Below are 18,907 nucleotides of genomic sequence, written 5' to 3'. Positions count from 1 at the left end.
TCCAAAAGGATCCGTGGCTGCATTTCACGGCGTAAATAGCTCAAAAGCTATTGATAGTAATAAAATAGAGCTAAAAATGTCACTTATGTAGCAAATAATGGATGGGATGGTGTATCCATTTAACACTTGGCACTGAGGAAGGGCTGCGCCAGAAACGTCTGCTGAATAATTGACTTCTCTGGCACTATTGTATTACTTTTTAAAACTTTTGAACTCTGTTATGTGGCCTAGCGGATGTCCAGAACATCTCACCGAGATCCTTGAGATTTATTACCAAGAAATAAGAGTATTTCATTTTCCCTTTAACAAGCCATCCCCCACCTTGTTGGATAAAATGATAAAACAAATTCTCAGTGTAAGTGGAGAATAAAATGGATCTGGACTTTTCTGGATACGGGATGTGACTGGGTTTTACTACTACGAAGCGGAATACATACTCAAATGTGAGTGCATCTACCGCAAAAAAAAGCACATGAACGATTGGTTAATCGGTTTATTTGTTTTGCTTGACAACTGTACTTTTTATTAGAAAAGGTAAATCTTAACGGAAGGTTTACAGAGTTACGTATTAGAAAATCTTGATGTCTCTGTTTGTTCCCATGTTGACTGGGATGGCGGACCGTATTTTGAATTGGGGGGGGGGGGGGGGGCTTACAAGTGAGCACCAGAGGCGCTAACTTGTAGGGGGTCTGGAGATATTATTAGGGGAGGGGAGTCTCCGCCGTCCCTGATTGATCAGTGCTCAATATCAGAAGATTGGACATTAACTATAGGAACTTGTCGACACTACTAGGTTTACCATGGCGGCACTCGACGAGATAATCTTTGAAAAGAAGTCATTAAGTTTAATGCGTGGCTTAAACCCCGCAGATTGCCAGTTTCTTCGGCACACCCTACCTTTAAAGTAGTTTATGTTAATGTAACACCTGCGGTAAAGTTGCTCCATCTAACTGAGATTGATTTATTTGATTTAAAATGCCTTGTTACCTACTGTCGCGTAAACTCAATTTCGCGAAGATGGAAGAGCCAGGAAATTTCTCGAGTAGCAATAACGTAACCTAGGTCCCAGTCTACATTGATCCTGTGATATCACGGTCAGACCCTGACATGTGATGAAGCAAAATTCGGACTATACGCTAATATATTAACACAGTGACCGGCACTGTAACAAGTTACCACAAAGTCGAAACTGTAGCTTCCTTATTCTCAAAACCCGGGAAATAAGGATTAGTAAATGATGCCAATTCTCTGCCATCTTTTGTCACGACTTTGAGTAATTTATAAATAGTCCTTTAAAAATATACTTTTGTACTTCTAAATAACTGTGCGATTACTACCAACCAAGGCCGCCCGACAAAATTTTCTACAAATTTAACTTATAAAAATCGTGGAGGTTGACAAAAGTTTTCCAACGAATTATGCATGTAATAAAGCTGTACATTACAAAGGAAGTTCAGATTTGTGGTCCTTTTGATTAGTAACTACTTTAAAACTTTTAACATTTCAGTGGTCAATTTGCAAAGAATTCCTTGGTCGGAGTAGTCGCAATGTAACAGAACACTACAGCTAGTCAAACCCATCTAGGTGACCTAATGCTGAGATTGGTTAAAATTATAAGACTTGGTACTATTTTATCTTAGCACGTAGCTTTTTTCACAGCAAAACAGAGTTCTGTACCTCTTGGTCGTGAAGAAACCGATTGGTGAGCTGAAGTGGCTACCAATACCATCTGGGTATCTCAGACGACGTTCAAACAGTTCTTAACCCTATACGCCATTATACCCCGCTGGAATGGGTTTTCCTTGACGAAGGAACTTCCGAGATGTATCGTTTTAATCTTCCCGCGTAGATCTATGGAACGGTAGGTTATGACGATCGCTTGCTATCTGATGTAACGAGACGCCAAACTCGGCTTCTGAATCCACATTCCATTCTCCACGTATTACCTGTTCCATGGACGATACCTCGCTCACACCGCTGATTGGCAGCTACAAAATAACTCTCGAACGCCAACACCCGCTGAATTTTCTTGGGTTAAGTTATTGTTGTTCGCGTTGCTTTCGCTATAATCATCACTTTCGTCTTCCAGGACACCTTTCTGAAGAACCTGCACTAACTTCGATTCCCACCGAGATCTATCCCAGATGCTTGTATAGTCGATATATGATCTTTCTAATAACGGTTCACTCAATACTTCAGTGACATTTACGCCATCGTATTTAATCACAATTAAGCAGTCATCACCTTGGGTCATGAGTCTGTGCTGAGCTTGATTCATTTCATATTGGCATGGCTCACTGTTTTTGAAATTTTCGGATACAACAGCAATGATCTTGAAGCTGTTATACACACTTTTTACAATGGTTCTTCTGAACACCTCTCCTGGTGGAAAGTCCTTCCAGTGTATGCAATATTTGAAGCTGTAGTGCTCAAGTATTGGGATAAGAATGTTTCTGACAAAGTCGTGGTCAATCGAGCTGTAGATGATAAATGCGTGGTATTTAAATCCTGTGGACAAAGAAGGAAAATCATGAACCATTTGATAAAATCATCCTTTAATCTCGAACAAAAATGCCGACGTCAGCATTTTTCTCAAAAATGAGGGAATGATAATTCTTAACAGTTTTCCTTATTATTCGCCTTTACATAAAAAAGCAGACACATACATAAAGATCTTCAGACTACGTGGTAAATGGTAACTTTTGGTAAGTTTTCAATGAAAACATCTTCGCAACCGCGCTTTTAGCGTCCCTGACAGCTCTCTTATGGTTAAGCCAAATTACAATCTAAACACTTTTCCGCACAACCAGTAACTAATCACGTTTTTAATAGGCTTGCCACTTCCATTTCATAACGTAAAATGTAGGGGTAACCACGAGTTTTTAAAAGTTAAAATGAGCTGTTTTCATCTTTTTTGAAAACTTTTTCTGTGCCCATTGCAATTTTTCATGTCTTTTCCCCAGTGAGACAAACATTGACACCGCGCGCGCGTACAATGCCATCTGCAGGTACATGTTTACTGTTGGATTTCAGCATAATTTTCTGCGTATAATAGCTGTTTTTTTTAGCTGGAAACCTTTAACAGTTAGTGGTTAGCGATATACTGCTATTTTGGTGTTCCTGGTTTAAGTACAAGTTCATAATACTTGATTTGGTCACAGCAGGAAAATATTTCCTTCATTTTCGTTGCGTACATGTAAGCTTGCGTGGCGTGTAAACCATACATTGCGTGATGTGCTGAACGTGTGCACACTAACAACAGTAGGCACCGTCCTTAATGAAGTGACCCAATAATGACCTATGGTGAATTTAATGAAGCGAATCAATAACTAGTGTCGCATATTTCAGGCTGGCAAGAAATTAGACTTACGAGGCGGCTCTGTAGTCGGTGATGGAGACGGTTTTCTTCGTCGACAATGACGAACCAGCAGCAGAGTTATCAAGAGCAAAAAGACTCCACCCACGCTACTAAACACAGTGGTTATAAGGATAGAATTTCCTGAAGCAAAACAAACAACAATCAGATCTTTCTAGTCTGTAAAAGAGGTTTACTCCAAACCAGTGGTATCATCTAGGTAAACCTATTGGAGCAGCAACCCGCTTGACCTCTTTAATGTCTTCTCAGTTTAATATCATTTTTGTTTCCAATACGGTAATTTAACCCGAAGGGTTGCGATGAACCACATTTCTAACCAAGGTCAATACTTACTTGGTGGTGGTGTAGTAGATGTACCTATGGAAGAGAGAAATAGAGATGGTATAGATTAGAACATACCTATCTTCTTAAAGCCCTGGCCAAACGGACTCGCAAGCGGTCGCAAGTAGCCGCAAGTAGCCGCAAGTTGAACTTGCGTTGAACTTGCGTTGAACGCGTGTAGAGTCGCGCGTCGAGTTTTTCCTTTCGCTCAAATTTACGCGCGGCCAGAATGCGGAAAAGCTCTTCGAACGGAAACGCTTGCTACGCAGGCTAACTTGCGTTGGGTGGCCAAACGGAAGCGCAAGTTTCCTCGCAAGAACACACAAGTCGCAAAAACCCATCTCAAGACAGACATATCCTGTATTTTATTGACTTATAATAGGTTAATGGACGTCACTCAACTTGCGCTGACCTGGGTTGGATGGCCAAACGGTGCAAAACGTGGGTTGACTAGCGTGCGAATTTGATTTCGACCAAAGTGAGCGCAGGTCAACGCAAGTGCACGCAAATATTTTTGTTACCAATTACAAGAACAACCCAGCGACACAGTGGAAAGATGTCAGGCTCTGGGTAAACCATGTAAAGGTCTTTTAGGAACAACAGTTTCAACGAAACTACAGTCAGAAGATCAATACTTACTTGATGGTGGTGTAGTAGATGTACCTACAGAGGAGACAAATAGAATTGGTATAGATTAGAACATAACCATCTTTGAGGCCTGGCCAACAGGAGTCGCAAGTAGACTCAAGTCTTCAACTTGCGTCCACTTGCGAGTCCGTTTGGCCAGGGCTTCATGATTTGACTACATTTTTATTTGAGTTATTGTTGACCTGTAGACCCTCAGCTGCCTGGAAACGTTAAAGATGAAACCAATAGTAGATAATTAGGTGGTACCAATAGTGGTATGCGATAAAGGACTGTTCAGGAAAACTCATCGGATCTTTACGCGTCAACATGCATCTGTATGTATTTGGGCACAAAGGACTTAGAAAGGTTAGAGATCTCATTGATAAAATGGAGCGAGTAAGAGGTGTAAAAGCGAAACATGTAGCTAACTACTCAGTCGTAAATCCACCAGCAAATCCCGAAGTAATTATACGGCGGAACCCCGTTAATCCGGTCGCCAACGGGCCACAAAAGTCGAACCAGAATCAAGTGACCGTAACAACGAGGTGGCCGTATTAACGGAGTGGCTGTAAGGCCGGGTTCCACTGTGCTAAGCAAGGTGTGGAATGAGTTGAAGTGACGAAGGTAATCCGCTCAAGGTTCCCTCAGCTTTCTCTTTTGGAAAGTCGGAGCTTGTAAAAGCAGCGAAGAAGAAACTACAGATTTATAGTTAAAATATTGGAAATGGCTATAGTGCTCCCATCGAATTCTGGTGACAGGTGTCGATAATTGCGAGCAATTTTCGAACACCGTACACCATGAGGTACTTTCAGTTCAGTGAAATCATTGCTAATAATGTAAAAAACTGGGTATGTGACTTACATCCTGCTGAAAAGTCGAAATTATGCATGACTTCTCCCGCTTCTCTCGGAAATGGATATGCAGAGACCTGATTATACAGAAAATAGTTAGATCACAGTTCACTTTGTAATATACTTACAATACTTATTCAAGGACGTCTTCAGTTGTAAATTACAGCCTTGTTGTGCTTTCACGTATTACTGCAATAACGATGCTATGCGCGCTGTTGTTGGTTTAAGACAAACCTGGCCCTCATGTAATAGACCATATTCGTATTCTCGGTATTCTTGTATTCAATAGCCAGTCACAGGTTCAAAGTTGTAAAGCGGGTGCAAATTTAAATTATTCCAAGACAACCGAAAATGAGTGAAAGGTTTCCGAATTTCCGGTTTACAACTTCGTTGAAATTATACATTATTAACATGTACAACTTATTGTTGATCTATACTGTTTTTAACCCAAGAATCGGGGACATCCCTTTGCAGCTAACTATAAAAGATATAAGTCCATGCACCACTTACACTGACGGCTATTGATTGTGGAGGTTTCCAACCATGTGAGGAATCCACTATGTAAGATCTTTGGTTCTGCAATGATATTTAATAATACAACCACACTTAAGCTTTTTCCATCGAGATAGATGTACAGTCTATTCAATGTAGTTTTTGTCTTACTAGGAGTTGATAAACAGAGAGGTGAGTGTTCTGACTCTTTTGAATCCTTAATTGAAAGCTATTTTTAGATTACGTAATTGATGGTTTACAACCAGTCCCGAGAAATACAAATGAGAAAGACATAGCGGCCATGTTGCGTGGATGAAATATATATATGTTATTGGCCGGCTGGGAGGTCCGTTTAGTGAAAAACTGTGACCTCGGGCTTGAAAATGCTGCCCGAGGCCGCAGGCCAACACGACGGATTCCGCTCGCTGTGGCGGTCCGGAAGGGAAAATTCTGCCCGCTACAGGAACCAATCAGATTGCAAGATTTGTTGAATTCCGCCCGCTCACGAGCTGAGAAAAAGATAATTTAGAAATATTTTAATAATGTAATCCAATATGGTGGCGAAGACGTCACGTGAATGTTCGAAATTGGTCGCGTGGATAAAAGCATAATTTTACAGCTTTATATTTCATTTACCTTTGGCAATTTGAAACATTTTATCGCTGTGTCGTAACCCACGTGTTTTGGGACGTCTCCAAAATAAAAGGAAAGGAAGTATCCAGTCCAAGTGACTGTAGAATCTGCAGGTCAGAACCACAAGAGATAATGCTTTAATTGCACTAGTTTACCAATGATCAAATTAGAGAATGCAGTAGGACCCCAACCTTGGGAGGATATACTTTCTCAGTCACTACCTCGAATCCCCGACATCTCGAATTATTTTTCGAGGTAGCGAGATTCAACTGAACATATCACAGCACTTTAATGAAGATACCTATAGATATTTATAGATACCCAATTCACAGTCAGTGAGTGGCTCCGTGACCCTTTTTCCGTTCCCAAAGGGAAACAGGAACATTCGAAGCCAATAGGCTATTATATAAAAGGAGGTTGTAGTGAGGGTTTTTATCAGTTGATTTAATGTCTGCGTGATTTTGAAGTGTCGCCTACAAGTAATACCCTTGTTTGCATTTTCTCGACATGCGATCATTGGACACATTACACAAAGAAAACTTGACATCAAAACACGTGCTTTTGATGTGGACATACTTGTTAGAGGCGTCCATGAAATATTTGCAAACCAATCTCCGTTACTTCTTTCAAAGAAACATCCGTCGACATTCGATGAATACCACTTGAGGTCACCATATTCTTCTAACGAGCAATCTAAAGAAAACGTAAATTGGGATTAGTATTTTACTTTTATCAGGGTTCAAGTTGTAGCAGTTCGTTTTAATAAACTATGCATATAAAGCTAACATTTTGTTGGGTAATCTGGGATAATCTCCGTTTCGTCAATGAAAGATTTACTTGTGCAGCTATGAAAACCAATTTTTCTTGGTAGAGAAAGTCTTCATAGACCACGGATTTTCTTCTTGCTAACAAAAACGATGCTGATATTAGCTGAAAACAACGGCTAACTGTATACTGGTTAACTAGAGGTAACACTGATCATTAAAACTCACTTGATTTCCTGGATGTGGTTGGTGGAAAAGCACCTAAAGCAGTAGAGATAGTGAATCAGTGAAAGAAAGCCTGTTCAAGTATCGATACGTGTTACATTAAGACGGCATAACATTAAAGACGTTTACCACAAAAATACTATGAAGTAGTCTGTCAAGTCTGTAAAGTGTTATTGTTTTAGTGAATGCCGGAAGAGTTTTCCTTTGACTTACCTGTTGTGTTGACCTTAGTAGGTGAGGTAGTCACTGTAAAAGACAAACAATAACAGTGTAAGATCAAAAACAGGGCAAAGCGCACGTTTCGCGGTGAATTTTGCCTCTAAACATTTCAAGCTGCTATATCTTGTGATCAAATGTTCCTGATTGAACCGAGTAATGTAACATGTTTTGCAATCGCTAAGCAAACATCAAGTGTGGATGTATGCATTTTTCTCTCGCAGTCAGGCGTTTAAACATCAAAGTATAATGACCAGGCGAGCGACAGTAACAAAGGCTTAGTTTTGGACAAAAATGTCTCAGATACTAGTTGTCAAGTCAAGTCAAGTCAAGTCAAACTTTATTTTGGCAGGCTGGCCTCATCAGCCATTGGCTGGTATCAGCAGGGGCCCTAAGTAAGTTATGACTACTAGTAAAAATTTTAAATATGTACAAGAACTTTTAAAGCGGATAAAAGGGAAACCAAATCATATTCTCTTGGGGAAACTTAAAAATATAAATGGTCAAAAATTTAAAGATTAAGAAGAAACTTACCGAATAAAACCGCTTGTTCTCGAAAACCAAAACTGAATGTCTTTTTGAAATTACATGGTAAACTACATAATATCAATGTTGTAATTTATAACAAATTACAAGTTCTGTTGAAAGAATGCAACTTACGGGCAGGTGGCGTATACGGTGTTATGTTTGCATAGTCTTCATTTGGAGAATAAGGAAGAGCGACAACCTTCAAGAAATTTGAAATGAACGTTGACAGAATCAGACTCATCTTGCTTGGTACAATTATAAAAATAACAATTCCCACTTTAAAAATATTCAGCTGCTACAATATAACAAAAGCAACTGTTGTTAGCAACGTTCAACCTATTTTCGCATCACAAACTAGATAATCCTCGACAATAGAAACATCTAGACAACACACGACGTTTATACGTGAAAGAAAAGTTGGGAAAGAGTCTCTAGAAATTATATATTATACACCAATACTACAAAATACAAGTTAACACAAAAAAAGAACCAAACCACAGTTCCAACATTAGATAGAGTGTGTTCACGTGACGTCATCAAATTCTCAAATCCAAAACTAAAGAGCCCCTAAAGGTTTTATCCTCATCAGGCATAAGAGGCACTAAATTTATATCTGTTAACAACTTTCCAACTCAATAGCGTCCTTCGTTTGGAAACCAGCGCGTTCTGAATTTCGGAGTTAGAGCGGTGCGTAAGATGAAGCTAAGATCGCGTTTGTCGAAAAATATACACTTATCTCGGGATTTTTAGCCATTTTAGGAGTTAACGTATTGGGAAAAGTGCTTGTATAAATGTATTTTGGTTCGGTTCACATAATCAGTTTTCTAGATAGCCAAAGTAAGTTCCAGATGTTTACACTATTTTCCGGCCGCCATATTGGAGGACTAAGGAGGTCCTCCAACATGGCGGCTCCATACTAGGCTCTATAATTTTGCGCGGAACATTTCGACGGATATCTCAACTTTGGGACAACGTACACACCTTAAACTTGGAGAACTGTCTTCTTTATTTATCGTCTATAATCAGGAGCCATAATCGGGGACGGAGACCGTAAGTCTTGGGATCCGCGCGCACCAATGATATGGGACAATTTTTCTATTTTTAGAACAAATTGCGCCATCCTGACGTCATATATCCGCGCGGATCCGCGCACGTGTCGGGGGCTCTCGCGCGGATGTTGTCACGTTGAGTGATCAAATGGTGAGAGCTGCGAGATTCTCTTGCAGATTTTTTCACAGCGATGGCAGGGAATAAGGCAGGGAATAAGAACCAGGACTCTTAAATGTAGTTTTATGCTCTGAGCTAATGGAAAAGGTGAGTTTTTTTTTTCTGTCGCGCTGTGAATGAATAATATCTGCTCGCGCTAGTTGTACGCGTCAGTTTTTCGTTTGTTCTGTGAAGAAAAGTTATGTAAGAAAACTCTTTACTCTGGTATCGAGTTTATTTGTGAGTTTCCCCAAAAATGCTTAATCATAACCAAACCCTGTTTTTGATAGTTTCTTATGGTTTCTGTTTGTTTGGCGAGTTTGCAAAAGTTTTTGAAAGGAAAGTCTGACGCGTACATTCAGTAGCTCATTTGCATTGTGCAGCGCGCGCTCTTTCAAGTCCGAGTCGTTGTTTTCAATTGTCAACAAACCTTGACAAAGATTTATTTCGTGGTCTTTTGTGCCGAGACGCTGCAACAGTTTTCACGAACGCCAAAAGGCCACTAATATCATGTGTGTTTCTTTGACATAGTGAAATTTTACGCGGCGAAAATAAAAGAAACAAGGAAAATTGATAACTCAACCAAAAAAAAAAAATCAAAATCGTTATTCGAGTTGATTAAAGAAAGCGTCGTCGTAATTTTGCTGATTGTTTCTGCTGTGTTCACATATTTTCAGCTTAGCTTTTAATATGTTTTCAAACATTTATCAACCTTAAACATATTTAAAAACTAGAGATATTATATGAGTTCGATGTACGTTTTCACAAAAGTGGGAAGTCCAATTTGTCATGTTTTACTGACTGTACAAAACACGCATCGGCGGGCGCTCTTATTCATCGACAACAGACAATTATTTTTACACAAACAAAACTGAGCAGCATCTACAGACATAAACTTTATTGTCGCTTATTGGGCCTTGATAAAACATGAAGCGTTGCTTACAATTCAGGCGAAACTCAAACTTGCAATTACGTTTTTTTGTTTTACTTTTCGGTCGAGATAGACTCTGGCGAAATCCTCGCAAGCCTGTGGCAAGAGGAGGGAAACTTTGAAGTCCGGAAACGCTGCTATATCCAAACATACAACTAGTTTTCTGCTGTGGTTTCGAAGAGCTGTTAATCTTCAACATATGTGAAACTTAGAGTGGAGTAATGTACAGCTCATGTAAAACAAGCATCCGTCGGAACACAACTTGGTCAGCGATACCATATCTAAGCTTAAAGCGGAACATACCTAAATTCGATACTGCCTTACTTCACTCAAACTGGAGCAGCTTACGACGAAAATACTTAAGCAAAATTCCAACAGACCTAAACGCGTTGAGTTGTGGGCCAAAAACATGACAAAATTTCGGGAATTTCGGACGCCATTTCCCCCGCGCGACATCCGCAAAAATCCTCGCAGCATGTACGCGCGTGTGCCTCAGGCGATGGCGCAATTTGTTCTAAAAATAGAATTATTGTCCCATATCATGGGGACAACCCCAATACTAGAAATGGCGCGCGCTTACGGTCTCCGTCCCCGATTATGGCTCCTGCTATAATATCACAATTTCTTGAATTTATCCACTGAATGGTTTTTGATTTTATTTTTTATTGCGTGACAATGAACACACTCTATAGAGGAGTTCACGCTATAAGGGGCATTACGGGTAATCAGGGCAAGATTGCAAAGAAACGAAGCGGCAAAATATACGTTTTTCTTCATATTTCCGTTCTGAGTTTCATTTTCGAGAGGAAACTGTTACTGTAAATAGAGAAACCCCATTTCTACATTTACTGGCGTTTTTGGATCGATTGAGCTAGGCATTAACCTACTTATCAGAGTAACGGAGATGTTATTTTCGTGGTTTGAGCGACTAAGAATTGATCAAATTATTCGGTTTTAACCGTAAAAAAAATTCCTACGCCCACAACAATCACTCGATCGGCTCAAAAACGCTGTTAAACTTAGAAAAGGGGTTTCTCCGTCTACAGTGTATGTTCCGTCTCCAAATGTGAAATCAGAACGGAAATATAAAGATAAACATTTGTTTTAAGGCTTTGCTTCTTTGTAAATGTGCCTAGATTACCCATAATGCCCCTTAGAGCGTGCACTACTCTATTCATAAACTGGTAAGAAGAGAGAGTAGTGTGATTCATTACTCACCCTTAAATGAATGGCACTAGGATATTCGTAATCATGTGAAGAGATGTTAATGTTTAGAAAAGTAAGATTCTGAAACAAAAAGAGAGGAAAAAAATTGAGACCTGTTATGAAATAAGAACTTTCCAGTATGCCCATACAGAATTTACAAGCAGTAAAAAACGTTTGCAGAAAACTGCAAATTTCCCAAATGATCACGGTGACGACTCTGTCATAAAAATGTTCCGCTGATGGAAATTGGTTCCCTTGGGCGGATCCAGGGGGAGGGGGTTCGGGGGCCTCGTAATTGGTCAAACCCCCTGAATTAAAAAGAAAAAGATTGAGACATTGTAACACGCCGACTTGGCCTCTGAGAATGTCGAATATCCTATTTCCCAGGATCTCAATTTTCAAAATTCCCCACAGGGATCCGCCTTCGGCGATCCGCATCACGAGCCCACTTCTCTAAAATCATGTATTCCCCTCCCCCCCCCCCCCCCCCGTGTGCGTCGCGTGTCTTACATTCCTTCAGCAAGATGCTAACACTAATTAGTATCACCCAACCAGTGGACTAATGCAAATCCTGCATTTTGATTGGCTACGCTACTAGGGGACTATTAGTAATAGTCATCGAGTAGCGAAATTGGCGCCATCGAGCGTGACGCTTTCTTTCGTTTCATTCCCAGATAAATATTTCTTCAACTTGCATTTGCTAAGTTTATTATTACCTTTTCTGTCCGACGAGTTGGGTGATACTAAAACAATTACACCCTTCGCCCTCAAGGGCCACGGGTCAATAGCCCATGAGGCGAAGCCGAATGGGCTATTGACCCGTAGCCCTTGCGGGCTACGGGTCTAATTGTTAAATAGCCCTTTTCACGGTTACCTTTGCTCATTTGCATTACAATAAAATGTAGCATGTATGTGAGGCAATTTCGGGCTATTTTGCAGTTTTAGCCCGAAATTGCCTCGCATCCACGTTGGATTACATTGTAATGCAAATGAGAAAAATTAACCGTGAAAAGGGCTATTGCACGTTAATGTCGCGCTTCACTGCGATAATACTACTTGTTAAATTTAAGGCTTAACCTTATCATTTGAAAGTGAATGTAACCGTATTATATGAGAAAAGTTTGACTAAATCAATCGTTGAAACGAGTTTGATGTCGAACAAGATGTTGACCAACTAGGACCTCTATGACCGATCCACCCCGGTGAGAGGAACCTCCTGACTAAAGATTTAGCTGCTATTGTAACCAAGGAAATACAGTTGAACCCAAAATACCAAACCACAAAATAGCACATTTCAATAAAACCCTGGTATAACTACATCTTTTGTTTCACACATATATTTGCGTGGTGGTTACTTTGTTATCCCATATTAAAACAAAGCGAGATCCGTGGTAATTTTTTTTTTTTTTTTGCTAAAATTTTCCACCTAAGGATTTTGCCGTGTTTTCTCACTTACTTTAGGATGCACAGAGCAGATTACTGGCGCTGGAGATAACGGATCAATTTTAGAAGTCCGGACTAAGAGTTTAACCATAATCTCAGTCCAGTTTCCATAGGATTCTGCAATAGATTACAAAAATAACATTTGATTAAAGTTAAACTAGAAGACAACTTTGACGGGCGAAGGTAGCACTCGTCTTTATTGTTAAACTTATGGGTAACCTAACCGTCGGCTGCAAACTTTGAAAGAAACCCTTTTTTAAAACTTTTTTTTAATCTTATAATCTTATAACCTAGCTTCAGCCAAGGTCCAGTGCAACTTTCTTAAACAATAATTTTAAGCTGCCTAAAGCATAACCACTGAGTACAGAGCACCATTCGGTGCCATTTTTGCTCACCCTTGTGGGAATTCCTTACAAGACCAAAAGTGACAGATTTGTGGCTCGTGCGACGTAGATTGATACCTCACTCTGCAATGTCTTTTCATGAACTGTTTGTAAATTCTCAATTTTTTTTACCAATCTTAGTATGTAAATATAAATCAAAATCACTTACCATTCAAAGGTGTCCAAGACGCGTTCACATACCAATAACTAGTGTTTTCATACTGTCCAAAGGTTACATTGACCACGCTCGGAGTCCAGTCTTCAGACTGGTCTGGTGACGAGTCTCTGCATCCTAAAATACGAAGTTGAAGTTCAATAAAAGTGTTTGAGCGCTCTGATCCAAAAATTGGAAGATTTGATCACTTAAAGTTTAATCCTCTTTCCTCGACTTAAAATTTCTCTCACAGCTTATTATAGCAAAACCTAATATATCGATCACGTGGGAAAACTGAACACGCGGATTAATCACGGAGGACACTGGTGAACTAACGACAAAATACTACAACGTATAAAAAGAAAAAGTAAACGCTAATATTACGAGTCAATTAAACGATGTTCAGCTTGACACCTCTTATTGAGAACATCGCACTCTAACCTGGCTTCTGACCATGACTATAGTTGTGACCATGTCTGAACGTGTTCTACTGTGGCTTATTCGCGTTGCAGATTTATGCAGATTTACAATTTTCTTCCGCCCAACGAATTGCAGTCGTGATAGCAAAATTTCTGTGCTAACCTAATTTTAGCAATAAACCGGGTTTTCCTTAGATTTGGTTGAAAAAGTCGTCTGACAACGTCTATGGTTGGTGATTTACGCTTACCAGGAACGGGTTTTAGAGCTTTACGGATGCGTTGCTTGAAGACGATTGCAGTCTGAGCTTCTTGATCTGTTATTGAAAACATACACGGAAGCATAACTCTAACCAACTAGTGATCAATATCCAACTTCTCTTATCACTGTCAATACATTTTCAACCAGACAGGTGATGGGAATATCAAAAATCAGTCAATACATCAGTACATACTAACAGACACTAAATACTCTAAATTGACATTCTAAAGAAATGTATGGCAGTAAATGAGGGTGCTATATTCAGTATTAGTAGCGTTCTATCACGAATGCCGTAGCGTAGCAGTGTGCGGTTGTTACCTAAATGACAGCCCCATATTTGCGTTTTCGAAGTGTCTGTGAAGAAGATCTGGATAAAGTTTTGAACGACTAGTAGATTTATACTAAATCAATTAGATTATTCGCTCTCGATTTCCATGCGTGATAGAAATCTCGAGCTCATAATCTAGTGGTTAATAGATTAATATTGGGCTTTGAAAGCTCTGGACTAAATTATGAGTAATAAGTCGAGAAATGAACAGACGATTGGTTTGCTAGTATAGTGGATGAAAATTTAATCAAGGAATATTTCAAACATTGTTTTCTAGGTGGAAATTTTGGATAATGTACAGAGGTTATCAAGGCATGTAGTCAATTTGTTAATATTCAAAAGATGGCCAAAGAAATGTCTCCAAAACTAAGGATAACATGGATTTATCTAAATAGGGTTAAAAAGGTCTTATCATTTATTTTTGATACGGTGTTCAGTGGATTTTCTCGGAGATATACTATCTCTGTTTAAACACTACATTGAAAATGAGAAGCTGAAGTGGTCAAAATATGGTATATTACCTTGGTTATTCCGGTTGATGCAGTTTCTATAGCAAGAGAATGTCGATACCTACAGGATGAAGAAAAAAAAGAATAATAATAATCCAGCATAACTTACTACAAATTCAATTACTAGGATTTTTTATTCAGTGGTTCCTTGTGTAGATATGCTGCCATAGCCTTAGTGAGAAAAAAATTCAGCCAATCACCTCTTACTAAGTACACTTAAGCTGAACTGGAAATAGTGGCACAAGGCTCGACAACTGAGCTCAAGCAAGACAATTTACAGTAACAGTACGTGGAAATGAATTTAACAAAAATATCGAAGTCCCCATTGTCAAAACATGTGTTGCTCCATAATATACTTTCTACAATTGCCTCCTTCCTCACTAATTACAAGGGATCAAGAATTTCTTTCTTTCTTTGTATTTATTTGAGGAAACAAGGATGCCTCTTCTATTTGTGAGACCTTACTGAAACATTTCAGGGAGCAACAGAATTTAATAGTGGGAGAAGGATAAAATGGGAAAAAATGTGAACATTTGAAATTTATAAGGGATCAAGGGAGCATGTAACCCCCCATCCCACTCTTAATTTTGGCACGAATGCATGATATGATTGAATTAAAACGTTTAGTAGACCTTACTGCAAGCTAACTGTCACACAGTTCCCCAACTGTCAGTATGATGACAACGTTTCAAGATTCTTAACGTGTTTCGAATAACTAAGAAAAACATTATCTGCTACATATAAAATTTGTAGATTATAATGAAGTTTAATTTGGACGTTTTATTGCTTTTCGGGAAACAAATATATTTGCTTTCGTATCTGTAAGTAAATTTGAATTGCTTCATACTAGTGTGCTGGACTTGGTCCAAACATTTTTCGTTCAAGTTTTAAAAGAGAAAAATAATGTAAACAATAGGTGAATTGACGACCTTTAATTGCTTCCTTTTCCGAGATAATTGTTTCCTTTGCCGAGAATCAAGAATTGTCTTTGCATTTATTAAAAAAAAACTGTAAGTGCTGTCAGAGCTTTAGGATTGTGGGAAAGTTAAAGATCAAGCAAAGAATGTCATCATGACGTGTTCCAGATGACATCCATTATAAAACATAACACAGTTTCTTTGTATAAGAAAGAAGATAAGCAGGAGATAAACAGGCGTTTTCAAAATAACATTTCTGTGAACTAAGTGGATTTCCGAGAATCCAAAATGTATTTGCATAAATTTATAATGATAAATTCATTTCAGGGAAATGGTTGGGTAAAATGCGCCAAAATGTCGGAAAGGTGCTTTTATTTGTGTCTATACGAACTAGTTTCCACTTTTAAAAGTTTGTTCAACATTTTTAAGCGAGTTCCTGACACTTAAATACTTCTTTATTGACGTGTGCGTGACGATTCGACCGTTCCAGCCATGACAAGCTCTTTGTTTACCACTAAATTATGCACACTTTGATCACCATGGAGTCGAATTTTTGACATGTTCTGACGAACATCCTACCATTAAAGGTCTTAAAAATCATAGCAAGCGCCGGAATCAAAGCCAGCGAAAACTGCTGGTTCTTTTAATAGTGTTTAAATTTGACGTGTATACGTTCGTAATGAAATAGGTGTAAAGCAAAAAAAGCAAAACGAAGTTCAATAATTGCATCCAACCTTAATTGCAGGAAAGAGTCTCAGCGACAAATATTTTAAAATGCCACGGTTGATAAAATCATCTGACGTAGCGTTTTCCGAGCTCAGGAAGGAAAAATAAAGGAAGGACAAAATTTAGAGCTTGAGATTCACTTTACTGAGTACCATATTTAACTGTCCTTTGATAAACTTCGGCCACGAATTATTTTTTATTTCGAACATTGTTAATTACGCTTCGACGCCGAGTTATGCTCAGATAATGTCTGGATATTTTTGGTGACAAATTCGAAGAATTCGATAGCAACGGCATTGCTTTTCTTGGAAACACGTTATCTTAAATGGCCTCAGTCCAATGTTGTATTCTAGACCAGGAACTAGACAAATTCGAATTTCGTCGCCGTCTCCAGCTTTTCGCAAGAACAGAAAACTAACTTTAAGTTTATTAAGTAAATATCTTACTTTATCAACATAACTGGACTACTGTAGTTAGTATGTGTGCCTGTTCGTTCGCCGGCGTTTCGTCTGAACTATCTCATATTTCTAACCGAACCTGTTGTGTGAAAGATCGAGCTACAAACTCTGCATGAGTGCAAAATCGCAAGTTTCTGCATTTAGCAGAATAGCATTTCGCTTATTACAACTGTCCCTATAAATTTCGAGTCTCGTTAACAATGATGTCTGAAAGTGAGCAACAGTGTCATTATCGAATAGTTAAAAAGCGATGAAAAAATTTTCGAACTGTTACATTTCTGCTAACAATACGAGCTTTATTTCAAAACGACTATTGATTAACTTGAAGCAACACGAAAAGTTTTTGGCGCCAGGTTCTTTTCGGGTAGAAATAAAACGATCGCGTGGGAGACGAACTCGAGCGTCGTGCACTTGGTAGTTGGTAGCGTTACTTGAAAAATTCATAGATAACCGCCAGTCAAAGCGAAGCATTTTTCCCTTTACGTATCACATACAAAAGTACACTCTTAAGCCCTCAACATCCTGCTCCGTATCGGGCGAATATACATTGTTGTTTTGATTTTCCGCCGTCATAATACTGCAGGTATCGTCTCATATAAACATTTCATGATGTTAATACCACATGATCACGTTTTCGCCAAAGCTTTTAAACCTTTCAATAAGTGGGAAAAGTGCAGTTCTAATAATAATAAAAAGTAACATTTGAATTTCTAGCACTCAGATTGAAACGCGGTCGCCCGGTTTTGGTAAAAGCTACAAACTCAATCAGGTTTTAATAGATCCCGCGTACGTGCGTAAATTGACCTGTTCTTCGAATGTTGTTATTAACACTAGTAACACTAGTTCATACCATTTTCAACGGAGCTACAATTGTAGATTCGTCGATGGAATACTGGTTACCATAGGTTCCCAAAAAGAACTGTTTATATCGATGATGAAATCAAGTAAAGATGACAATTCGTCTGCTTTTACCTGATCACACTTTTTGCTGTCGATTGTAGTATCTCTGTTATCGTCCGGTTTTGGCTTACGTTACTGTATCTCACTTCCATGTAGTCCGAACTCACGTTCTCCTGATTATTTGCCATGTGAGCAGTAAAATAGAGGTGCCATTGACCCAACTTCGATCTGCTCTACTTAGTCTCGACAAAATCATAGCTTCTCTCACTTCGAGGGATTACAATCTAAAACTGCTTTACAGTGCCACACTGTAGCTTAGTTATTGGGGATCTCGCTAAACTAACGATCAAAATTTGAGGCCTACCTTCGTTTTGGATCTCTTCACTGCTCGGAGAAGACATCTCCGAAGGCACAGTGATTCAACATGCCTTGATCGTAGAATTTGTTGATCTGATTCCTCAACCAACACACTGACAATGAAGGCAAACAGTGACACTAGAACGATCTTGCTTAGACGACTTCTTGCTGTAGGCATTGGACTCTTAGAAAGCTTCGGCAGAAACAAGCACAACTCCAACACAAACGTTAAGCATCTTGTGTCGCCAAGCCAGGGACAGGCGCTGTCTCGTGAGCACGAACCTTCTTTCACACACAGACCTGGATTATGATGTAAATTTAAGACAAAATTTATGTGTTCAGTCAGACGGTGCAAATTTATCCCGTGACCATTAACAGCATCCTGTGTTCATCGTGATCAGTGATGCAGCTCTTTGAAGCACAGGTAGTTACGTCCGATTAGTTTGGTGACTAAAAATCATTTCATTCGTAAACCGCGAATAACGATACGAAGTAGCGCATTCCTTAGCCTCTTGAATATTAACTGCTGCTTTGTTTTCCTTTTTTCCTCTTGCAAAACAAATACTGTGAGGTCAGCGATATAAATGGAGGAAGTGCTTGAACGATGTGACCGTTCGGTTAAAATGAAATGATATCCCAGGAGCACAAGCGACAGTTAGGCGGGAAAAAGTCCAAAAA

At 39.1% G+C, this 18,907-nt stretch overlaps 1 protein-coding gene across 1 annotated transcript; it reads right to left on the bottom strand.

The window, feature by feature from the left end:
* Positions 1-475: 475 nt before the first annotated feature.
* On the bottom strand, positions 476-18,853 carry LOC110044544 (uncharacterized). Its single transcript, XM_089288920.1, has 17 exons — positions 18,237-18,853; positions 14,884-14,932; positions 14,024-14,089; positions 13,372-13,494; positions 12,833-12,936; positions 11,389-11,457; positions 8,166-8,232; positions 7,503-7,535; positions 7,293-7,325; positions 6,877-6,993; positions 6,304-6,407; positions 5,686-5,751; positions 5,186-5,252; positions 4,337-4,360; positions 3,710-3,733; positions 3,371-3,499; positions 476-2,508 (listed from the first exon to the last, which is right to left on the bottom strand). Exons 1-17 carry the CDS (start codon positions 18,405-18,407, stop codon positions 1,970-1,972), a joined length of 1,785 nt encoding a protein of 594 aa, XP_089145046.1. The 5' UTR covers positions 18,408-18,853; the 3' UTR covers positions 476-1,969.
* Positions 18,854-18,907: the final 54 nt, after the last annotated feature.

Source organism: Orbicella faveolata, unplaced genomic scaffold (assembly GCF_042242905.1).
Source record: "Orbicella faveolata isolate gen_17 unplaced genomic scaffold, um_ofav_v1 contig_2, whole genome shotgun sequence".
Lineage (NCBI taxonomy): Eukaryota > Metazoa > Cnidaria > Anthozoa > Scleractinia > Merulinidae > Orbicella > Orbicella faveolata.
The sequence above is the reverse complement of the archived record's forward strand: the minus strand, read 5'-3'. Positions and strand labels throughout refer to the sequence as shown.

Excerpts from the sequence above, each read along its gene's own strand:
- LOC110044544 (XM_089288920.1), bottom strand. The coding sequence starts at position 18,407 with ATGCCTACAGCAAGAAGTCGTCTAAGCAAGATCGTTCTAGTGTCACTG. Across the intron at positions 13,495-14,023 it reads AGCTCTAAAACCCGTTCCTG|GATGCAGAGACTCGTCACCA; the intron begins GTAAGCGTAAAT and ends TTCGTATTTTAG. Across the intron at positions 8,233-11,388 it reads CTAGTGCCATTCATTTAAGG|GTTGTCGCTCTTCCTTATTC; the intron begins GTGAGTAATGAA and ends AATTTCTTGAAG.